The 25,240-nt window shown below is 39.4% G+C and overlaps 1 protein-coding gene and 1 long non-coding RNA gene across 2 annotated transcripts in view; one reads left to right on the top strand and one right to left on the bottom strand.

Moving 5' to 3' along the window:
- The window catches only part of LOC117282678, a 167,150-nt gene that overhangs the window by 82,161 nt on the left and 59,749 nt on the right, over positions 1 to 25,240 (top strand). The window lies entirely within an intron of this gene.
- The window catches only part of LOC111869125 (protein bric-a-brac 1), a 79,146-nt gene continuing 72,583 nt past the window's right edge, over positions 18,678 to 25,240 (bottom strand). The window contains exon 10 of the mRNA XM_023860355.2: positions 18,678 to 19,875. Within this exon, the coding sequence (XP_023716123.1) occupies positions 19,857 to 19,875 (19 nt within the window). The 3' untranslated portion in view covers positions 18,678 to 19,856. The remainder of the gene's footprint in view (positions 19,876 to 25,240) is intronic.

Genomic DNA, 25,240 nt, shown 5'->3' with positions numbered 1-25,240 from the left:
GTGGACCCAGCTGGACTCCACCCTCCACTAAGCGAATCTACTCAAGAAATATGAAAAATATATGTGAATTAATGTACAGAGATTCATTGTCTACGGTAGGTGCACAGGGAATTTCGGCTTATCTGTAATATCGGGGCCTAAGCTGTTCGACAGGTTTTCTTAAACGATCTCTAAAAAGTGTTGGGAGAATTCCAATCTTCGTGCATACCGAGTAGTATTAAACTTGGATTATGCGAGCCCATAAATAGACTTCTGCCTGTATCCCATAACTTCGCATTCATTTGCTGAAATTCGAACATGAAAGTTTTTTTTTCCTTTCAATTCTCTTGAGTTTCATTATTCCAATTCCTGAGCGAGTTTAATAAACTTCAAAGAATACCGTTTGTAGCTTTGTGCATGGCAGTCTGAAGTACACAGCTTCCATCCTTCTTTTAAATTTTAAAGCAGCGCTGTGCTTTAAAGTTTTCGCAGCGATAGACTTCTATCTGCAATACATAAACATAAAAGAGTTGTGAGGTATGCAACATATCAAAAAAGGCGTTTGTAATATTCACGTTACTCACGCTCTGAATTGAAATATCCTTTCCAGTTTCGCCTTCCTCTCTTATTTCCCTTGGCTGCAAGTTGTAGCGGCGAAGTTGGTGAGTAATCATACATGTTTGGGTGTCTCGCACCGTGACAGCTGTACACGATGGAGAAACACTCAGGTCATGAGTCATTTTATTTCCTTTAACGTACAATTGAAACTGAAAATAAGAAAAGATATGGAAACACATTTCTGAGAATAGTTCTTAGGTTCTATTGTACTCGACATGAAGGCAGAGAGATGAGATAGTAGGAATAACTAGATGCAATATTTCTTCTAAAATACGTATTTGCATTTACGCTCCAACAATAACAACAGTGTGCTTCACTGCATGAAATATTGGAAAAGGTTTTTCGAAACGACACAATTCAGAGAGAAAAGCTGCCATGTTTGTTTACTGAAAACTGTAAACTGCGGGTGTTTGAATGCTTTCAGTAGATATAACCGTGTCCTCTTGGAATTCTACTGTTGTCCGTTGTGCATTTTTTGAAACAACATATGCGGACGGACATGAATAACTTTTCTGCTTGCTTCCAATTTATTCAAGGCGTAAAAGATGAACGTACTTGGGAACTGAGTTTCTTACCGCAGTGAATATTATGATTATGGACTTTACAGGATAAGTACCAACGCTTTGGTTCTACACCGAAGTTGAGAGCAACGATTTCCTCCGGAACATTGGTGCAAATTCACCACACAATACGGCACAGTTTCCCAGAAAATGTGATATTTATAATTATGACGGTATGTATAGGATACATACATACATGAATACGTATATTATTAGAGAAAAGGATGCAGATTTATTTTATTTAATATTTAACGTTTATATATAGGACTGAGATCGTTAAAGAAAAATTCCTTGCGGTTTATGTTTACGTAATACATTATAAGAGCCTAGATAGAGCAGTCGGTATAGCGACTGGCTACAGGCTGGATGACCTAGGGGTCGGAGTTCGAGTTCCGGTAGGGTCAAGAATTTTCTCTTTTCTGTAAGTCGTGCAGACCGGCTCTGGGGCCCACCTAGCCTCCTATCCAATTTGTACCGGGGGATCTTTCTCTGGGGGTAAAGTGGCCGGGACGTGAAACTGACCACTCACCTCCAGCTAATGCCGAGGTCAAGAAAATATGGATCTATACATTCACTCCCCCATGCGCCATTTAGTGTTTAATTAGTTAAGCACAGGGACTTGACCTTACCTTTTTATGTAATACATTATGCATTCATTTTCAGGCCAAAGACCAGTCATGATGACTGGGGTTTTCGTTCTTTCCCTCAGTCACTCCAGGAAACTACCTGTATTAATACTTCAAATTAGGTCATGACGGCTGTATCCACACCTTTTTCAGGTAATTATTCACGAATCGTCTCTGGCGATGCTTATGGATCCTCGGGTTCCATAACAACAAGCTCCATTTTGTACATACTGTCCTTCGAAATTAAATGTCAGTGGGGGAAGATGTTTAACTTGCTATAATTCACAGAAAGAAAGAGTTGGGTGGACCGTGGGCAGCGACATCTCTGTTCCGGCATACAGCATCGCCGGCTTGGAAGCACTGTATTCTGGAGACAATATATAAGTTACTTATCCAGCCAGTCAGTTATATTAGTAAGCCTGCTACTCGGCTAGAGGGCCAATGTGCTTTTGTTTCTGAGAATGAAATAAGTTTAGAGATGAATGTAGCACTGTTACTAAATATCTGGATCATATATTTTCATTTTATCGCCAAAATACAGCTTCTAAGGTTTCAAGTAAAAGTCATTCATGCCTTCATGCAAATGTACTTACACAAAACTTCCAGAGTTTCAAAGGAACATGTCCATATTAAAGAAAAAGCGATGAAGTTTAAGCGTATCAGAAACACGTTTAAACATCATCTCATATATTCTCCGCTACACCGTTCTTCAAACAAATTCTACGAATTTAAACGTAGTGAAAACGAACTTGCTACTGACACAATACTCCGTTTTCTCGTCAAAGAATATTCTAATTTTCCTTACAATTTCCGAAAGTGTATTATATCTGAACTCCTTTTTTTCTATTTTCAGAGTTAATAAAATCTTTCTTAAAGTTAACAAAACTGTTTAAAGAGATGTCTTGCTTAAAGACATTTTTGTAATGTTTTGCGTCTGTCTAGTGAAATTAAAATGCACATCAACCGTTTGCTGTGTATATGAAACACATAAAAGGTATTACTATTTATTTCAAAATTGTAAATGAAACCCACCATTATTTGTTTATAACAAAAGCTTTCGTCATTGGTCTTTCCTGTCCAACTGCTCGAAAGTCAATGGAAAATGCCTCCATGAAACAATCCCTCATGGGCAAGTTAGCTCTGAATACCTTAATGAATCCTAGTTTCTAGGTCGGTTTGTGCGTATGAAAGTGGTACATTTATGTGTATGTGTATATATATATGCATATTTTTATATATGTGTATAAAAACGTATTTATATAAATATGCATACATCCCAATATATATGTATGTATGCTTATATAAATAGGTATATATATATATACATAAATATACTACTTTAACATGTACCAGCCGACCTAGAAAAAAAGGAAACGAAAACCACCTTGATATATATATAGGTCTAAATCTTTGTTTTCTTTATGGTCGTCTTTAGTTTTGCAGTGCCTTTGGTCGATAGCGGAATTCCAATTGTGGAAGGCGGTCGCTTTCTATTTATTCTAAATGAGTTTTCCAGTTTTACTGGTCTCCTTCTTCTCCTCCATTACGTCTGGAACTTGCACTCTGTCTCTGATGTCAGAATTTTTTTTTGTCGTCCGACGTGGCAAAACCTAGTAGTGGCCTCAACACGGGCAATATCTGTCTTTAATTTATAGACATTTTCTGTGAAAACTCCAAATTTAACTGCCGCAATTGGTGCTTTGTATATGTTATGTTATGTTAGTGGCCGCGCCATAGCTCAAGCGGTTAGTCGCTGGCTTCCCATCGCGGTGGCCCGTGTTCGATCCCGGGTCTGGTCAAGTGGGGTTTGTGGTGGACAAAGTGGCGCTGGGGTAGGTTTTCTCCGAGTACTTCGGTTTCCCCTGCCAATCTTCATCCCACCAATTGCTCCACAATCATCCTCACCTATCATCTGGGGCTGGTACAGTAGGCCAGAAGTGGCCGCAGTACAAGGGACTTAGTCCCACCCCACTAGCAATAAAAAAATATTATGTAGAAAACAGCCTGCCAGGATTTGAGCTCGGGAGAAGAGGAATAGAACTGAGTCAGGTCTTTGGAGATGACAGTTATGGAACAATAGCAAGAAAGGAATTAGGAGGCGCAAAAAAGACTTCATGTGTGTGATTTGAAGCGACAGACTGTTATAAATCCGATGCCCAGACACGACTAGAGAAGCCTAAGAACACTAGTGTGTTCGTAACGGTCAACTGTAAAGTATGTAGATGAACGATAGCATTGTAGTTACTTGTAGTTTCGAGTGGAGTGTATAAGATGTCAATAAATCCAATCACCCAATCCAAAACCCGTCTATAAATCACGCACGCCCTCCACTCGTGACAGTATTTAAGGATCCAGTTCTTACCTCACAGGAAACACATCGAGTTTTATCACAAAGATGAACAGTTCATTCTCTTTATAGAAATTAAGACGTAATCCACGTGCTTCAAAAGATAAGTTAAAAAAGTAAAGTAGCGTGCCTAATTAAGCACCACGTCATGAAGACGTATGGGAAAGTTGAGGTATAGCTGTAACATTTTTTACCTCTGCAGTAGAAGGAGGTAAGTGGCGAGTTTGACGCCTCTACCGCTTTCTTCCCAGAGAAACAGCGCCCGGTACCCACTGGACGGAACGCAGAGCCGGTCTGAGCCCTGCCCCTGCAGGGAAAGGAATCCTGATGGTCCAGCCCGTAGCCCCTCGCTAAACCGGTTCATTCTAAAAAGTTCAAAATGAAGATAAAGAATAAACCAAAGATCTATTTTGTTAGGAATATTCCTGACCTAGTTGTACATTACCGTATCCTCTATCTTTAAGTATGTGGGGCCCAGAACTTGACTCAGCACAGAGTAAGGGAATTAGGTTTAGTGGACAAATAGTAAAATTGCTAACCCCCATGAAGAGAAGGAAAGAAAACATGTTAAACGTTGTTGTGAGTGCAAACGAAAATTATATATACATATACAAGTGTATACATGCGCCATATTGTTGTTGCTGAGAGTAGGAAGGCAAGGGACCGGACTTGGGGTCCGGCCCCGTAGCAAACTGTTCATACTAAATTTCACGAAGTTAGTTCAGAAGCTGAAAGAGGCCACCGATAGAAAGCACCATCATATCATAAGCCGACTTTATTTTTAATAAAAAATGTAAAGAGTAAAGCTAACCCTGTAACAGGCTGTGGAGTCCCGTAGGACTGTGAGACGTCAAGGCTCCCACATTTTCTAGACAATTGACTCAAAGATGGCGGTGAAGTTGTCAGCTTTACGCGCCGGCCGCCCTTTATTCCTCAGGAAGATCCCTGGTACTTACTTCTCAGGAAGTTCCTGGTACTCATTTCTGTTAAGAGGCTGAGTAGACGACAGAGCCATAGTGCGGCTGGAAGGATTAAGTCAATTACCTCGTCGGGAATCGAACCCGCGACTTTCCGGCTTGTAGCATAGTGCCTAAAGTAAATACGCTACAGCGTGTCCAACATTATTTTTAACAACAAAATAAAATAGGCTAATAAGTGGGATAAGGTTGGATTAGTTACACGTTTAATTTTTGTAGTGTCCAGGCTTATGGTAGTACACCGTACAGTGGTGTACATGCACCATTGGGTTTCTTGAATATACAAGAAAGGAAACAACTGTGAAGTGTTCTATATGAATGCGCAGACTTTATAACTAAGTCATTTCCTCTGTCCCTGCTCCCCCCACAAAGCAGCGGGCCACTGCATTCTGCCGGGCTGGGAAAGTCTGCAAGTTCGTAAATCCTTCTAACCGTTTTACATCAACGTTAAGGTTCTAAGAAGGATTCTGCGTTTTTATGGTTTGAAAGGCTCATAGAACTTTAAATGTTAAAGAGTTGCAAGTTTATATGAACACATTTCATTAGACGAACCATCTGCCTTTGCTTACCGTCGCGGTAAAGTTGTTTGAAGTTGGAGTTCCAATTCATGAAGACCTGCCTTTTGATTTTACTTGTAAAACGAGGTTTACTGTGGCCTTCCTCAGCCTTTTCTCCTGTTTACCTACTCAGAATTAATGATCACCTCCCCATCTCACACCTCATCACTTCTGCCACAGGAACACGATAGTGAAATGTCTCAGGAAATTCAATAGCAATTAGCGTATGTGCCGTTCTGAGTGATTAAAATGAACTCTTCTCCTGCTAACAATGAAAACTTACCGTTCTTCAGTGGACATCGTAGTGAAGCGGTAGATCAGGGTTCAAGTCTCGGCCCCGAGATTGAAAATCCTAACTGACGTTTCTGTGACTCTTCTCAGTCCCTCAAAGCATATTAGTACCTAAAATCAGGAGCCTATCAATCATTATTCACCCTCTGTTCGATGTTATAACATAGAGCATTATGGCCTGAGCTACTAACACCATCGCTGAAGAATAATAAATACATTTAATTCAACCTCTAACTCTATAGCATTTTCAAAGAGGTATTTTCCTCTCCCTTTAAGGAAGCTAAAGAGGAACTGCAAGAAAATTTCACAGTCTTGTAATAAATACTAAACAAAAAAAAAACTCCATGGTTTTAGTCCGCAAGCGAACTATACCGACCGAGTGACCGTCGCTTGTCGGCGATGTTAGTGACAACTTTTGCGGAAAGAGGGTGTCGCGTGGTTAGCGCAACGAATCACCACGGCCGTTAATCTTCAGTTTTCTAGACCGGAGCCGCTATTCCCTTGAAATAACTCCTCAATTATCCTCACGAGGTTGAGTGGACCCCGTTCCAGGCCCACTATTTCTCAGAAAATCTAGTAGCGTAGGGAATCGAAACCGGACCTCTAGATCCTTGTAACACATATTACAAAAATGTAATAAATATGTGAAATAAATAGCATGTTAACTTTATGTTCACTCAAAACAAAAATTATTTATAATTAGATTGCATTACATTAGAAAGGGACAACAGAAAAAAACGGTTTAGATGGTAAATATTATCATTTATGTGAATCTCGCAACAGGCCAATAATGTTTGGCTGAATAAAATTAACGAACGTATCTGAACAGAACACGTTTCATTAGTGTTCGAAAATCATTATTCCAACCAACTTACCGTTTAACGCTCTGTGGTCAAAGATACCGACAGAGTCGTTAAACAAAGTAAAAGATGAAAGTTATCCAAACCCGTAAGTAAACANACCGTTTCTCACGGTGTTGTCGCTTGCAGAATTCTTATACTTTTTCTTCTACCCTGAAGATGGGGGCGATACGTTCCTCCGAAACGTCGGTTAACACCACATATACACGGTGCCAAATCCCAGAAGACTGCTTTCTTCATACTGCATCTCAATCACAAAGACCGATCAGTTAATCTATAATGAAGTTATTGCTTGACCAATGCCACAACATATAGTACCTAAAATATTATAAAAGGAATAACATTCAAATGAAGAGATTAAAGTTTAATCATGTAATTAAAAGCAACATTGTAACATTATACAGTACTCTTATACACTTTACAGGTTCGGCCGCAAAAGGAATTCTAAATTACATACCAAAAGTAAAATGCAAAGAGTGTGAGGAAAGGAAGTTAAATACTTATCCTGAATATGATTTATTTTAAATAAAATTAATAATCAATATTACGATGAATTCCTCCTCATAACAAACGAATATTAAATTTGCGTGACACTGTTCACTGATAGTCGACAGATATTCCAAATAGATTAAAGTCAAAACTGCACAAAAATTGCTGAATGAATGTATAATAAATATTAAAGTTTCATTGTTCACTCTCATTACACGCTTAAAGAATTAAATAGATTCGTATATAACTCGTATAATACAGCCTTATGCTCAGTCCTTGAGCACTGCTTTAAAATAAAACAGCTCTGATTTCACTGAAGTCTAAACATAAACATAAACAAGGCCTCTTATTCCTTTCTTAATTGGGACCTTTTCCTGAAACAATTCAAGCATTTACTATCGTCTAGATATATCTGTTGTGTTAGAGAACAAGCGACTTCGGCAGCAAGATAAATTATATTTTCATTAAATATAATCTATATTTTTGAGAAAGAAACTAGTGAAATGCTATATTTGGAGCATAGCTCTGTATGGGGCTGAAACATGGACACTTAGGGCAATAGATCAGAAACATCTGGAAAGCTCCGAAATGTGGTGTTGGAGAAGGATGGAGAAGATCAGTTGGACCGATTATGTGAGAAATGAAGAAGTGTTAATTAGAGTCAGTGAGCAGAGGAATATCCTACATGAAATAAGAAAACGGAAGGCTAATTGGATTGGTCATGTTTTACGCAGAAACTGCCTTCTAAAAGAAGTTATCGAAGGAAAGATAGATGGGCGGATAGAAGTGAGCAGAAGACGAGGAAGAAGACGTAAGAAGATGCTGGATGAACTTGGGGACAGAAGAGGATACTGTCATTTGAAGGAGAAAGCTCTAGATCGCATTAAGTGGAGGAATTGTTTTGAAAGAGACTGTGGACCTGTCGTCTTGACAGATTACTGCTGCTGCTGCTGCTGCTGATGATGATGATGATGATGATGATGATGATGATGAATCTATATTTTTGCACGTGTAGACCTATAAATCCAGACGGAAGGAAATGTGAACAAGAATAAGGGGTTTAGGTAATTTCTTCATGTTTTCGAAACAACATTGTTGAGTGTTGAATGTAGGCCTATTGAAGTTCCGGTATATATGTGTACCACCTCTTTCCTTTCAGTATCTCAAATACTGCAACATCAGTGGGTAAGTGTAGGCCTGTTGGAAATAGAATATATGTTCGAATTTTCTCCAGGATGTGAAAATGCTAATTGTTATACCACTGGGCACTTCCTGGCTTCTCACATCCCCTCTGCCATCTAGTGAGAGTAGTATTAATCCAGTACATTTTAATTGTCCATCGTCGTTTGTTAAAAGGAGAATATAGAAATTTTGTAATGATAACATAACAATATCACATGGCGTGATAAACGAAGTTTTGCCGCGACTAGACCTTCTGCTGGAACCGTCAGTTCGCATCTTCACAACCGCCAGCCATGTGACTGCCGTTACACAAGCAAAATAAATTTATGTTTGTGGTATACCACAGGAATTGTCTTATCTTCATTTTATTACGTAGGACTGAACGTGGCAGGAATGAAAATTTTCGTGCCATCATTTCAATGTTTAGATTCTAATGAAACCGTACTTTAGAAATACCAAACTGGTCCTAAAATTTCTTTATGGCTGGTGCCGTTCTCTTTGTTACTGTGCCAGCAACAATCATAATAGTAGGAACGCAATGGAAAACCACTCCATACCACTGATCTCGTAAGTGGAAGCAGCAGTATGTGTAATTTCCATAGCACCACAAGCAATTTCGAATGCCAATCACCACAGTGAGTTAAAAGTAACAAGAAGAAACTAGAGTTAATAAGAAAGACAAGAATTCGGTAGGAAATTAACCTCCATGTCTTGTTCTGAGTTTAAAGAATGCTTGGAGCTGACGCTCCTTGCTTCAGTGGCATGGCTTACAGAGCACGAATTTACGTAGATCAACCGGTTCAAAACTTGAAAGAGAGGACAGATATGCAGACCCTGTTCAGCGTCTTTGTTCACTTTCTCTTACAAATTTTTCATTAAATTTGGTATTTAAGAGTTGTAATTTGTTGATCTATTGCATATTGGCTTATAATCGGAAAAGAAAAATTAATATTTTACATGAAGACATAGACTAAACTGTATAAACCATATTTTTTATTATTATTCCCCTTACGGTTGGCAAACGGGCTAGAAAAATAAGACGCGTTGACCAGCTGAAGAATTGTTAGCGTTCAAGGAAGCCCTGCACCTTGGAGTTAATAGGCCTGTGCTTGAAGGAAATAAATATCTGATGCATGTTTCTTCTTTCGTGTAAGAATAAATCGATGTTCACTGATTTGGAACTGATATAATCACTGCCATACTCATTCCTGCTTCCTCTCTGATTTCCTATTCAATTATACGTACATTAGGATCCCAGTTCAATAAGACGNACCGTGAGAACCGGTAAAAGCAGTCTGCTTTTACAGGTTCTCAGGTCTCTTCGCTTGCGGATTTCTTCTACCCTGAAGATGAAGGCGATACGTTCCTCCGAAACGTCGGTTAACACCACATATACACGGTGCCAAATCCCAGAAGACTGCTTTCTTCTGAAATAAAATAGACTGACCTTTACGTAAATTTGTTTTTACATTTGTTTTACTAGCGCAATTATTTAGATCTCTGAATAACTTTGTAATAAAACACGTACAACATTATGTTGCTATCACTTTAAACTTATTCTGTCTGATACTTGCATTCAGGAGCCATAAATTCTATATTTTAATATTTCAAACAGGAATTATAAATATGTATAATGCTTCAAAAATTGGTGATATAAGAAGAAAGAAATCTAAAACCTTTAACAGTGGAACTCTTATCTTGTTTCGAACAGTTATTGTTTCACTCCCGACAGCCAATTAAGATCTTCATTGTAGTCTTTTTGTCCATTACTAGCTAAGTCGGTATAGAGACGGGCTACGGGGCTGGTAGGCTATGGTTGGATTCCCGGCATGTGAAAGATCTTTGTTCCTTCTCCGTAACGTCCTGACCGGCTATGGGGCTCACCCAAGGTTTTATCCAATGGATACAGGGGGCTTCTTCCCCGAAGGTAAAACGGCCGGAAAGAGAAGCTGACCATTCACCTACACCTAGTACCTAGGTCAACGGCGATGGAGCTATATATCCACTTCCCCATACATCTTCATGGCTTGGTGTTTAATTGAGAACATGAATAACTTTGCCTTCTTTACCTCTACTATTGATTTCATCATACATAGTGGCGCACGAAATGATTTCAGTGTTTGATCTATTAACAAAAGCTTTATTTTAATTACAATACTAGAAACTAACATACAGAAAAAAGATCACTGCATGGAGATTTATCCTGTGTGTATCAAGTGTTCAACATGACCGCCATTACCTCTGGAAACTTCAACACGAACTGTGACGCTGTGATTGCTCGACGGTGCATATCCTCAGCTATCTCGTTGCAGGCCTGAATGATTAGTAAACGTTGCCAGTTTTTTCGGAAAAATCTTTTTCTTAAGGGATCTCCAAAGAAAGTAGTCAACATGGGTTTAAACCAGGATTATTCGGGGGGCAGTTCTGTCCACATGCGGAAAGATCAGGATACCGGTTTGAGACGACATAAACTGAATATATGAAAGAAACAGCGGCAGTAAAGGCATCTGTAACAGGTAAAAGTAAAGCTAACCCTGTAACAGCCCGTGGAGGCCCTTAGAGTTGTGAGACGTCGAGGTTCCCACGTATTCTAGACCATCGGCTCTGTGTCCTATCTCTATATTGAAGTTGTACTCTAACCTCTGCTCGTAAAATGAAGTTTAAATGTGCCAGCAGAAGAGCCAAATATAAACAAATAATTACAAAATGGCGGGTGCAATCGCAGGACTCGTACTCTCTCAGGCCAACCCTGCTGAAGAGACAGGTACAGGATCTACAGGATATTGCGATGATCCTTTTCACTTCGCTCGGCTTGGCCTCGGTAAGTCGTAACGTTTGTTAACTTCTATTTCAGGCGAAATCTATAACGACCAAATACATAAACTGACCTTTCAGATCTCATTTTGTCTCGGGAAACTAATTTTAGAGGTGCTGACATTCATTGCACAACAAATTTTCATTTATAGGTGTACAGAACGTACGAGAAGTTGGTAAATGTAATAGATCTTGGAAACTGTCCAGCGTAATGTTCGGGAAGCAAGACAGATTTATCTCTTAAACTGTGAGTGAGAAAGAGAAAACAGAAGAATTCTGTTCAATATNCAAAACAGAACAATTCTTTTCAATATCTTCTCCCCCCCCCCCCAAAAAAAAAGGAAGAAGGAAAAAAAAATCGTTGTTTGTAATATCAGACACAGGCAGATTAAAAATATTACTGTAAAAATTTGTCTCTGTACGAGAAGTTATAAAAAACAGTTTTATTTGTAAATCGCATTGATAATTGGATCTGTTTTCAAAACTGTAATTAAAATTAGATATTATATACTTTGTACCTTTGGCTCCCTCTAATATTTAAGGAGAAATGAAGAAAAAATAACTACTTACTAACAATAACATCGTTGGGGGAATATTTTGACATTTGTTCAAAAATATTCAGCACACTACCTCCCAAATGGCAATATGCTACAAGCTGGAAGGTCGCGGGTTCAAGTCCCGATGAGGTGGATTTTTTCAATTTATCTAATCCTTCCAGCTGCATTATGGTCCTGGTGTCGACTCACACTCTTAACAGAAATGAGTGCTAGGATTCTTCTTTGGGGTAAAAGGTGGCCGGCGCGTAAGGCTGACAATCTTACTGCCATCTGTGAGCCGATTTTGTAGATAGTGTAGGACTCTCAAAGACTCACAACCTTGTGGGCTTCCATGGCCTGTTACAGGGATAGCTTTACCTTATGTGTTAGCTTTAATGTGATTTTCTCACGTACGTCTAGATCTTCTCTTGAGATAAGCCAACCAAAATTTTGTCCGCATTTTGCCTTCTCTTTCATGGGTGCTACATACCCCCCCCCTTGGTTTCATCGTTGAATAAGCTTGCCGAAAGACTATAAATTGTAAAGCTTCACAATGTGTAATTTTCTTTAGCCTCCAGTTAGTTTCTCCCTGTTAGAACCAACTATTGTCCACGTTCTGTGTTAGTCCGTCAGTGTGAAGTTTCATGATCATGCAAACCAGCGGACAAAATTATTGTCATGAATATTTTATGAAATCTGAGGTTCTCACGGCTGTGGATGTAGGCGCTCTTCTGGGATGTAACGCCGTGTAGTTTGGTAAACAGATAAGGCCTACGATCGACTGTGAGGATCCCACCACCTCCATGTTCAGATTTCAATATCCGTCCTTTATTTTATATTAATAGACCGAATGGTAGCTGTTACATACACCGGTGAAAATGCAGTCCCTACGTTTTAGCATCTTTATCTTAGCGCCCGTTTGCGTGTGTCAGTGCAGTACGCTGTGTAATACATACAAAGCATGACTTGGTTGTCACGCAGATCCAACACCGTTCCTGTAACTGGGTATATTGAACTACTGTACATTGTTCTGGTTCGTTATGATAATATTTGTACAAGCCAGCTCATCATAACGTTGTGTGAGGTGAGAGATTTATTGACTGAGTTAACGGCAACTTGTTCCTACGAGTTTACTACCACTGAGTCAGTAATTAGTAACACAATTTGAAGTTTATGTTTAGATAGAACATGGCAACTTACGGCCGACAGGTTAGTGCGTATATTATGACGAATTCAGCCTCAGATCTGGGATATTTAAGAGCAGGCATTTATCATTTCACGTCCTGTTTAAGCTTGTGTATATTGCTTGGTAAATCATGTCAAAATTCGCGTCATAAAGGCCTGTTTTTCACAGTTCACAGACGCTCAGCTATTACAGAATTTTCCACCGTTTATGGAGACATAAGGTCCATTACCGTGATCACAAGGCTCTGCGACTAGTCCCTTTCCCTAAGGCAAATGAATCCAGTACACATCTTCAAGCCCGAACTATCTTAAAACATATTTTAATATTTTCCTCTCTTCTACCCCTAAGTATTCAACTGGTCTCTTCCCTTCAGGTTACCCACCAAAATTATGTATGGATTTCTCACCGAACTCACGCGCGCTTCAAGTCAAATCATGAATCGGTGAAATTTAAAGTTTAACATAATGTTTCTCGAAGATAGGTCATGAAGGGATAAGGTTCGAGTGTCTAGACTGCTGATCTCTTACTGAATGAAAAATTATGGATATTGCGGTATTTGAGAGCAGGTCGCCGAGCAGAATATTTAGATCTGGGAGTAGTGATAACAATTTTGAGCAAATGCGTAATCTGGAGCTAAGTGAACTGTACTCTTCACCAAACATTTTTTACGGGGATCAAATCAAGGATGAAATGAATGAAGCATGTAGGATGCATAGGAAAAATGGAAATGCATACAGATTTTAGTCGGAGAACCGAAGTGAAAAGAGATCTTGCTAGACCTAGTGCAGGTGGGAGGATAATATCAAAATAGATCTAAAGAAATACAGTCGGAGGGTTGGGCTGAATTCATCTCGTTCAGAATAAGGTCCAACAATAGGTTCTTTTATAGCACAGATGTGAACCTTAAAGCTGTAAAAAAGGCCAGGGATTTCTAGACTATTTGAAATATTGATAGACCTAACTTCTTAAATAAAAAGTAAAGGATAAGTTGTCCCTGTGCTTAACTAATTAAGCACTACGCCGTGAAGGCATATGGGGAGTAGATGTGTAGATACACGTTTTTTGACCTCGGCACTAGCTGGAGTTTAGTGGTCAGCTTCACGCCTCGGCCGCTTTACCCCCGAGAAAACAGCCCACGGTACCCATTGGATATGGGGTTGGGTGGACCCCAGAGCCGGTCTGGACGACGTGGAGAGCAGAATATTCTTGCGTCTACCGGGACTGAGAGCTCCGACTCCTCCGTCATCCAGCCCGTAGCTAGTCACTATACCGACTGAGCTATCCCGGCTCCATAATTTCTTAAATATGAATACTTTATTTCGTGCAGTCTCATGCAGTTTGATGTTTGCTCTGTTTAATTTAGGGATTATATAGGACATACTTAAACAAAATAACAGTTTTCCAATAATACTGTGTTTGGTATAAACTCCTAATGCCAAATTTCATCGAAGTCTCTTGAGCACTTTCGAAATAGAAATCTGCATACCGAGGGATAGGGCCTCCGTATTATGTTTCTAACAAATTCTTAAGGATATGGTGTGATGTCATCTCTACTGCCATGTCCCACCTAGCGAGTTTGGGAACACTGCAAAATGCTTCCCCCACAGAACGGAAAACACGTAAGAAAGCAGTGTTAGAGCCGGACAAATTTCGCAGCAGGCTAGTGTATCTGGAACGATGGACGCAGAGTGATACTCGAAACTTGGGCGAGTTACCTACTAACCTGATTATGAGGTTCGTCGTGGTCTTCGTCAGCCTTCTCAGTGGATAATGCAGTAACACCCCGACTGATTAAATTTTTAATTATTTAATGATGTACTTCTGTTAGAGCACTTGTATGGAGTCGAATGATAATATAATGGCGGTTGATGAACTGGACAGATTATGATGAGATATGGACATTCTGTTTCAAGACATTATTCCTGCATGTGACTAGACGGGCCGACAAGAGCTACAAAGATTTAATGAGGATAACCACAGTCCAGATCGAGATTCGACGGGGAGATCTCCAGGATATGAAGCTGATCACTTAAGTGCGTCTGTAGAACTTTGAAACACAGGAAGACGGAAGTTACAAATTTACTTTTTTCTCAACGGCTCTCTAACGTTGGCCTCCTTTACGACAGATGTCAATTCTTCTGTCATCTGGCATCCATCATTAGGTTTCTTTAAATTTTTCGCCTCCCGCCGAATGTCCAAGACCCAACCCGAAGGACCAGGGACTATGGTTTGGCTTGCCCCCATCAGACCTGTGTAGAATGAGGGCACTACCAGGAGCTTATGTTCCCGCTGGCATAGTTCTTTAAATGGTCAGCATACAGAGACCTCCCCACCATGTTGAGGTAAGTAGCCCAGAGGAAAGATTTAAAATACCTTACCTCCTTACATTAAAAGATCATTTAATCTTCTTACGTTGAAATTACTCCCTTAATTAATCCTAAAATAAGTGAATGATTAATCTGATTCCACGCATTAGTTAACAGAATTAACGGGGGTTAAAAAAAGTCGAAATTTGAGTCATTTTGTTCGGAAAGAACGTAAACATGACCTAAACTTAAGACAGGACGAGTAAGTCTGTAACGAGTTCGAATGTCGCTTAGGCCTTTCAGGCCTTGACCGCGTTATTGTTAGGTGATATCATTGATGAAACAGCAGAAAAGAAGAAGATAATTTTGGAAGAGAGGGTTAAGAAGAACAATGAAAAGGGACAGGGAGAGATGACAGAAAGTGGTGGTGGTTGTGGAGGTGGTGGCGGGGGCAGACAGAAATGAAATACAGAAATACAAAATGAGGAGGGATTACAAGGAATGTCGAAGGGATAAAAGAGAAAAAGAGAAAATGAAAATAAAGAAAGGGAAGAGCAGTTAGAAGTCGGAAAGATCGACGCTACAGTGCTAAAAAACTTACAGCGTTGTTAAACAGTCAAAAACAAGTTGGAGGGACAGTAAGAGAAAAGAAAGAGGATGAAGAAGGCGAAGAATAAGACGTAAAGGAGAAGATGATGACTACGAAGAAAAGAAAAATATAAAATAAGTTGTCTCTGAAAGGTTACGAAATGCTGTATTCTGTAAGATGTTTCATTTCTTCATTTATTTAATGTTAAACTTGAAAGGACGGTATGACTTACCTGAAGACACCACAGCATTTGAGTCGAGTATCTGAGGTAAACTCCGACAAACCTCAGTCAGAACGTGTATACGAGCCGGATCCTCCTGACAGCCTACACATGCCGAGAAGGACCGAAACCTTGTGTGTACAGTTCCGTAGCGTCTGCTGTACTTCATTTCATTCTTTAATTAAGCTAATAGCCTACTTAATGGACAGTCACTTGTTTATCTTCCGTTTAATTTTATTTACATCTTTCTTCGAAGGAGAGTAAAACTATATTGAAGAAGTCAGTCGCCACTTATTACTAGAAGTGCAATTATCACGACACAGTTTTAATCCTATACTTAGAGCTGTTTTACGATTCCTCCTTAATACAAGTATAAATGAGAAATGTCTTCTTTTCCAAGGGACAGAAGGCACGAAAGTTGCAGTTATTAGCAATAAAATGTCATCCACTGTCCCTTATTGACCCAGAAAAATAGCTTTTATCTCTCCTCGAAAATGGAGATGGGGAAGGGAAGGAGAAGGAGAAGAGGAAAATTTACTTAGTGGGTTAATGTGCTGAGATCGTAACACGCCAACTCTTAAGACCGAATCCTACTAGATTCGGAATATGTTATGTCTCTTGACATTATAATTATATTTCATGTCATTACTGACGTTGCCTCATTATTATTAATATTATTATTATTATTATTATTATTATTGCCTTGATTCTGTATTTTGCTTGTTTTTTTTTTTACCTTTACTCTCGCTCGGATAAAAATTGAATGAAATTATTTTCGCACCATATTACAAGATATCTTGTCCATGTGTTAGGATCAAACCCTATCTCTAATGCTAGTCACGTGATGGCTTCATGCAAAATATATCTGAAATTAAATTAAGTGCTAAGTCAGTAGCATCTCCCAACACTCAGCCACACGAAAGGTTCAGCACAAAAACCAACCTGACAGCCCACACCAAAGCTCAGAAACCCATACAGACAGCTACCCATATACGCACCAATATAATATGTACAGCAACTCTGTAAGACACAGCAAACCACGCAGTCACCAATAATATCACGACCTCCGTACGCCGACCAGTCACCTCACACACACAAAGAACGTTTCGCGCGTCTAAAAACATAAAAATTTACGAAGCTAATCTACACCACATAACCGGTACCCTAATTACACCCACCTCCCCATATTACAAATTCTATTTTGAACTAATTTATTTAAACTACTATATTTTGACTTATAACACATTTAACCTTTAGCGCATTATAATTCATATGCGAGATATTCCCCACTAAAAACTTAAACCTGAAATTTAGATTATAACATTATTGGTAAAATTAAAAAAAAAATGTATCCATTTTGATAATTCAATAACGACACATGTATTCGTATTCTGTGAAGACTTGTGAGCAGGGAATATGAAATATTTTTCATACATTTTCAAACACAGGTCAAAGGGACTAAAGATGTCTTGGACAATTTTGTTTGTATACATTTTCCTGTGTATGGAATAAATAAAGACTTTAAGATAAAAAATGTTGTATTTCATCGCATTTATAATACATGATAGCACACAGTATGAGATAAAACTTAAGTCACCACTGAAAAGGGAAGGGGTATGTGAAGTTTCACTCTGATACCAAAGACTGTGTTGACTGAGACACCTTCTAAGAGACATTTTCATAACCTCGTTCAGAATCATATAATATTACAATACTGCAGTCTGTTAATAACTCTCCTGTATAAAACTTAAAAAAACATTTGTCTAATTCAGCCAAGTATAATGTTATATTCCACCATCCTGCTGAATTGAAGTATCGCTCGTCCAATTTCTCTTCCGTCTATGATGCAACACATTTTTTGTTTTAGATTAGATTAAACTTACATTCAGGTCACTAAAATGTCAGTTAAAATGCTCTTAAAATGTCATTAAAATATGTATTCTATGTGTGGCTACATGTTTTGGCCCCACAGGGCCATCTTCAGGCAACACGTTTTGATGGAATCTACTACACTTTGCCTGCTTATGTTAATAGTACTCGCTAATGTACATCGTCATATTCTCAGTTTTGGTGTTTTGAGAATGTCTCTTCTTTTTCTATCTTCGTACTGATATTTCTCTGTGCCCCTTCGAGTGTGCCGCNTTTAACCATATACATTTTGCAATCTTCACATGTATTATTACGCAGTCATACTTTATTCTGAGTGACCTCAGAAGTAAAGAAACAAGCAGTGTTCATCTCTAGCTGAGGTTTGATCGACTCTTATAAAGTAAAAAAAAAAAAAAAAGTAAAGGTATCCCTGTAACAGGCTGTGAAGGCCCAGAGGGTTGTGAGATGCTGAGGGTCCCACATTATCTAGACAATCGGCTCAAAGATGGCGGTAAGGTTGTCGGCCTTACGCGCCGGCCGCGCTCTAATCCCCAGGAAAATTATTTAATTAATTCCTGGTACTTATTTCTGTTAGAGGCTGAGTGAACCCCAGGGCCATAGTGCGGCTGGAATGATTAGGTCAATTGAAAAAATCCAATGACCTCATCGGGACTTGAATCCGCGACCTTCCGGCTTGTAGCATAGTTCCTCAACCAACTACGCTACCGCGTGCCACCAAAGGGGCACAGAGAAGCCGCAATAAGAAGCTAGAAAAAGAGCAGGCATTCCCAGAACACCAAAATTGAGAATAATAACGAGTAATATTGACATAAGCGAGCACAGGACAATAGATTCCATCAGAATGTGTTGCCTGATGATGGTCCTATGAGGCCGAAACATGCAGCCAGACATAGAATATATATTTTAATGACATTTTAAGAACATTTTAACTGATATTTAGTGATCTGAATGTAAATTTGGTGTCATCTAAAACAAAATGTGTTGCATCATAGACGGAAGAGAAATTGCTCGAGCAATTAAAATGTATTCAGTGGGATTCTGACAACAGAGTTTCACTTCTTTGGCGCTGCTGATTGGGCCCTGTTTTCTGTTAAATCCACAATTAATTTTGAAATTATAAATCTTAGAGATACTTAGAGTGACACATTGGATGTACTTTCATCCCATTACAAGGCCTCTAATATAGAAATTCACGGACATACATCCTTGTCTAGAGCTAGATTCAAACCTTGTGAGATACCTGAGAGCAGCACAATGCACTAGACTCACAGTTTCAAAGAAACAGAAACTTAGTCTCTCTTAACCCTTTGAAGCCTCAAGCTCGTTTAAGTAATATTAAAAAAAAATCAGTTCCCATATCTCAGAAAAGACGCGGTGTCTTCTTTATGAAAACACATACGCTAAATACATTGTGTTGGAAAAACTAAGGTTGTTTTAGTGTCAAGAGTAGGCGGTACACACAGTAACCGTTTTGCTTAAAGGGTTAAGATGTAACAAGTTCAGTATTTTAAATATATATTTTGGAAAATCAGAATTGGAAAGAAGGTACAGCAATAATAGCCATATTCTGTTCCTATGACGCGTAGATGTAAGAGGTTATCGGTCCCTTGGGCAGCTACTGACTGTGCCGGAGACGCTGATGGTCGCGCATTGCGTACTTGTTCTTGACCCACTTCCCACAGACATTGCAGCGGGCTGCAGGAAGCGCCGTATGCACTCGTGCCAGGTGTTTGTACAGGTTCGAACGTCGAGATATGAGTTTTCCGCATAGTCGACACTCCAGGGGCTCAGGGGGACCTCCGCTCATTTCCATGGAGGTTGCAGTCTCGTCATGTTCTTCCACGAGGGCTATAAGAAGAAGTGACACACAACGTTTTTATGTTCCTTGGCGTTTCATTAACAATACAGAAAAACAAAACACTGTGTACTACTAGTTTCTATAGGATTCTGACGATGGTGTATAACACACAGAGATATTGGGTTTTCGGACTTTATCCATCGTTCTGGTTTTAAGATAACTAAGAAAAATCACGACGTTTCGGAAACTGCATCTGTTTCCTTCCTCAAGTGAGGAAACAGATCCAGTTTCCGAAACGTCGTTTTTTTCTTAGTTATCTTAAAAACCAGGACGATGGATAAAGTCCGAAAACCCAATATCACTGTGTACTACTATTACTTTGTATTTACGTTAAGTATATTGTGAACTACGCATTTTTATTAACCAATCACCCTAAGATTTGTATAACATTCTTGTATTTTTCTATTAAAATCTTATTCCACCTCGTAAGGGGCGTCGTCCATTTGTTTAAAGCTGTGTGATACTGCCTGGAATACACGTATCACGTAGCTTTAATCAAGTGGACGACGCCCCTTACGAGGTGGAATAGGATTTTACGAAAGATTTTAATAGAAAAAAATTAAAGAATTTTAAGTAATCATATTATTTTAAGTGGACTGCACAGCGCAATTTAGCGCACATCAAAGCAATGTAACAGTTTGGACCCACTGAAACACCTGAGGATGGCCGTCTGTGGCCGAAATATGTTGTTTTAGTGTTAAATGGTGAATATTTTAACGATTGTTGCATTATTGACGGACTTAGTACATAGATGTTTAATTAAAGATGTGCAACAGAATGCTGAAATACAAAATTATAAAGAGGGGAATTAGAACCGAGAGATAAGATTTGTCGCTCCCATTTACGTACTTTTTCAGTATTAAAATCAAGATAAATGAATATAGAAAAAATAAATCCGATTCAGTATTGCGAAGTTGAAGTCCTTTCCGGTCTCTCATGCTCTCATAAATATTAGTCTCAAGTTTCTCTGGTTGCTAGCAGAGTTTAAAGTGAAGTTGAAACCCTTTCAAACACAGCGATTACTATATGCACTCCCTGCTCTAACACACCAAACATTTATAAATTTGCCCACAGAGTAAATTTGTGGTTCGTACGATTCTCAGAATAATCAGGGATTACTTCTCTATAACATTTTTCTGCAATATTGTTTAGCACGATAACAGTATTCTCCATAACGTGAAGAAATATTATTGTAATTGACTAACGTAGATAGGTAAGGTAAAGCTATCCCTGTAATAGGTCATGGAGGCCCATAGGGTTGTGAGACGTTGAGGGTCTCACATTATCTAGACAATGGGCTCAAAGATGGCGGTAAAGTTGTCAGCCTTACGCCCCGCCCGCCCTTTACCCCCAAGAAGATACCTGGTACTCATTTCTGCTAGAGGCTGAATCGACCAAAGGGCCATAGTGCGTCTTGAAGGATTAGGTCAATTGAAAAAAAAATCCACCTCATCGGGACTCAAATCCGCAATCTTCCGGCTTGTAGCATAGTGCCTCAACCAAGTACGCTACCGCGTGCCCCCAAAGTAGTTAGGACATGCATAAAAATGTAATAATGTTTCGCAGAAACTACTTGATCAATACAGGGCACCGAAGAAATGTTTATAATTGCGAAATGGTACTTCGTTTAGTCGTGACGATATGTATGATCGACAAGCGCTGATTCGGAAACACTACCTGCCATATTTTACATCCAAACCAAAGTGACGTAACTTTGTTCCCATCCTGTATTATATTTTACATTCAATTTGCTCCAAGCTGGTTTCAGAGAACACGGGCTTCGCGTGCCGCCCGCTTTGGGCTATACGTAATGTAATGTTGGTGTTTGAAAACTGTGAACACGTAGATCAAAAGACGCCGAATGAAGAACGTACGAAGAACAGAGTCAATTTTGAATTCTACTCTCCGGGAATGAATTTTTAAATAAATCCCGCAGCTTTCTCCCTTTTAGGTCTACTACTGCTACGACTCTGAAGCAAATCACTTCAGAAAAAACTATGTCAAGCGGTATGCATAATGCATGTGGGGGGGGGGAGGACTTTGTGAATTCGCATCATGACACGCGATCAAAGGTTGGAATCAAATAAGCCGGGCCGGTGAGTGACTGTCACGCAGACAGAACTACAGATATGATATTGCGATGTTGCGATATTATTTCCGCTCGTCCTCAGACTGCACTGTAACCTGCCACTATATCTAGAATACATAAAAAATGTTATTTTTCTGTTTACTTTTCCTGCCATAACTCACAAGTATCCATGTTGGTTTTATTCAAAGGAGACTTCCAGCAACACATCTAGACGAGAGCATATAATAAACATTGATCAAAACCACAATTAAAGGAAGAACATTTCTTTCACGGGACTTCTAAAGCATGAATCACATCTAGTAAAGGGGTCAGCGCTAGGTGCCTCGGGCGTACTTTCTATATAAAAGACCAACATAGCAAGAATTAAGACATAATATACGGTTTCGTAATTAATCGACAACCCATAACTGCCAATACTATGTCCATGGTAGTAACTCAGGTAAAATATATTTTGGGCTATGTTCGAAGGAGGAGGATGAGGAGGGCAGGACATGTAGCATGAATGGGGGCGAAGAGGAATGCATATAGGATATTGTTGGGAAAGCCAGAAGGAAGGAGACCACTCGGAAGACCAACGCGTAGATGGGCGGACAATATTAAAATGAATCTTAGAGAGGTAGGATGGGATAGTATGGATTGGATTGATCTGGCTCAGGATAGGGACCAGTGGTGGGCTCTTGTGAACATGATAATGAACTTTTGGGTTCCATAAAATTCTGGGAAATTACTGAGTAGCTGCAGAATTGGCGGCTTCTCGAGAAGGGCTCAGCTCCATGAGTGTTGGAAGGAGGGGCGTGGTCTCCGGTATTTTAACCGTGACCTATACTCCGTAACCTTGATTTGCGACTTGTAATCGAAACAAACCCGGTGCAAAACTCAGCAAGACGACCGAATAGCCTGTTCGAAAATTTTCGATCATATTTTATACGACATGAAATAATAGTTTTCTGCTATCAACCGTAAAGGTGAGATTGTAATGAAGAATTACTATCCCAGAACTTCGAGTGATTTTGGGCTGCCATAGTAATGTAAATTTTTCAAGTAGAATTACCAGGTCTTCGCGTGGGATACGCTTGTTTTGCTTGTCAATATCACAACATGAAGAAGCTACAAATTTAAAGGAGGAACAACACATTAATTAATTAAAGTTTAATCATGTAATTATGAAGAAAGAGACAGAGCATGAAGAATGGCGTTGCATCCAAACACACTACGGAAATATCTGCGCTTCGTTTCAGTAGCCGCTGCTACCGTGCATACTGGCATGGAGTAAATTTCATATTCTCACGTGTTTGAGTGTGTGACTATAGATGGGGGTTGGACTGGAGATTGGCTTTATTGACCACTTCGACACACGGCTCGTAAATACGAGTAATTACAGCGCCAGAGCTAATCTTCACACGTTAGAGTTCACTACAGCACACACTAAGCTTTCTCAGTCTGTTACACCCTTCACCAGTCGTTTCCTGGCATTGCTTCTAACAGTATTGATTCTTCAGCTTCTGCATTCATGCCATTGTCGGCTGGCCACGACTCAACTAAACTCCAAACTTGTTCCATTGATAACCCCCTGACAAAGACCGGGCAGAAAACACCGTTTCTCACTCTTGTAGTTCAACTGTTGCTTGTTAAGAATGTGCTGCCCAGAAACGGCTTTTGTTTCCTTGTTTGTTTCGCGGTCATTGCCTAGTAATGGGTGTGCATGCTACAACAGATTTGGTGTTCTCTCTTAAGTCTGCGACGGGTAACAAGGAACTGAAAAATGTATTGTACTGGGTAAGGTTCGCTCTTTGTATGAAGTGTATAAAATTAAGGCATAACAAAGAGACCGTTACTGTCCGCTCAAAATTTCTAAGACGGATGGCATGGAAATTCTATATTTGGATCCAGGGTAAAATTTGCCGTTCGAAATTAATTTTGCTGCGCACCAGCCAGCCCAGTTCAACATAATGAAATTTCTCAAAATTGGTTCATAGCAAAAAAAAAACTAGTATACGACAAAGAAATATAACGCCGTGTAGTCCGTTGAAAGTCAACTTATGTTTCGGAGGAACATGTCGCCTCCATCTTCAAGGTAGAACAAGCCAAGCAAGAAATTAGCGTGAAAGAAGGTGGCTTGACACATTGCCTTTCAACGGACTGCATGGCATTATACTCCAAGTGATAGAAATTTTCATAACCATCTCTGTGAGAACCTCAAGTCCTACAAGAAATGTAGATCTTGTAGGAATGCAGGCCTACAAATTCTGCTTCACACATGTTTCGATATAATTGTTTATCGGAATGCAAATAGCTCTCTTACGTTGTTCATCAAGACTGTTTATTTGCATCCATGGTTTTGTATTTGCAATACATGAACATCGAGCACCATGAACTAAAGTGAATATGAACACTCACCTCCCTACAAAGTCGAAGACTCAGAAAGACAGACTTTTGCTTTCGGGTTCTTCCCACGCTATGCAATTTATTAAAAGCTTTAAAAATCACACTTTAAAATAAAAAATGTGTCCATTTTGAACCCCTATTACCCTTGTTAAATATTGTATTTTACGTTATAACGTTTTCAATTTACATTAAAATTCGATGCGTTTCAGAAATTGGATTTTTCCCCCCCCCAATCGGGTCCAAATTGGCCTTTACCTTCAACTTCAGGAAACATCACATCCAGTTCCCTCTTGTTATTTCTAAGCCTCCTGTTTTCCTACTCTGCTCGCCTCAATTGCGTTGACTTCTCTGCGGTTCTTCTTATAATTAGGTCTTCGTCCAAACGCGTAATTGAAACTTTTCCAAACGACAGTTCTGTCGTCCACGTTTCTCATTCTGTTTACGACGTTTTCAATTACACCGAAACAACTGGCAGATAAAATGACAAACCCAAACAAACACAGATGGTAGGGGTCGCTTACCTTAAATACACATTCACTTTAAAGAAACTCTGATTCACGGCGCAGTAAAACAGCGGGGAGTTTTCCGAGGAACAGTACTCCTGTCTCACACTGTGCATTACAAATATTACTTACAAATTTAATTACAATTGACAGAGCTGAAGCTGTTTACCTAATGAAAGCAAATTTACAGTCAGTTTCCCGTTTCCTACTGCGGACCCAATACGAAACACCCAAATATATTATGATAATTATCTCCGTATTCTTTCCAATTGTGAGGTAGCCAAGGACGTTAAAGCAATGTGTATTATTATTATTATTATTATTATTATTGGAGGGGGTGGGTTTCCCCATGCACCACGACTAATAGTCTATTGTACG

The sequence above is a fragment of the Cryptotermes secundus genome, unplaced genomic scaffold (assembly GCF_002891405.2).
Source record: "Cryptotermes secundus unplaced genomic scaffold, Csec_1.0 scaffold618, whole genome shotgun sequence".
Taxonomy (NCBI): domain Eukaryota; kingdom Metazoa; phylum Arthropoda; class Insecta; order Blattodea; family Kalotermitidae; genus Cryptotermes; species Cryptotermes secundus.
This window is presented reverse-complemented; position numbering and strand designations above follow the sequence as displayed.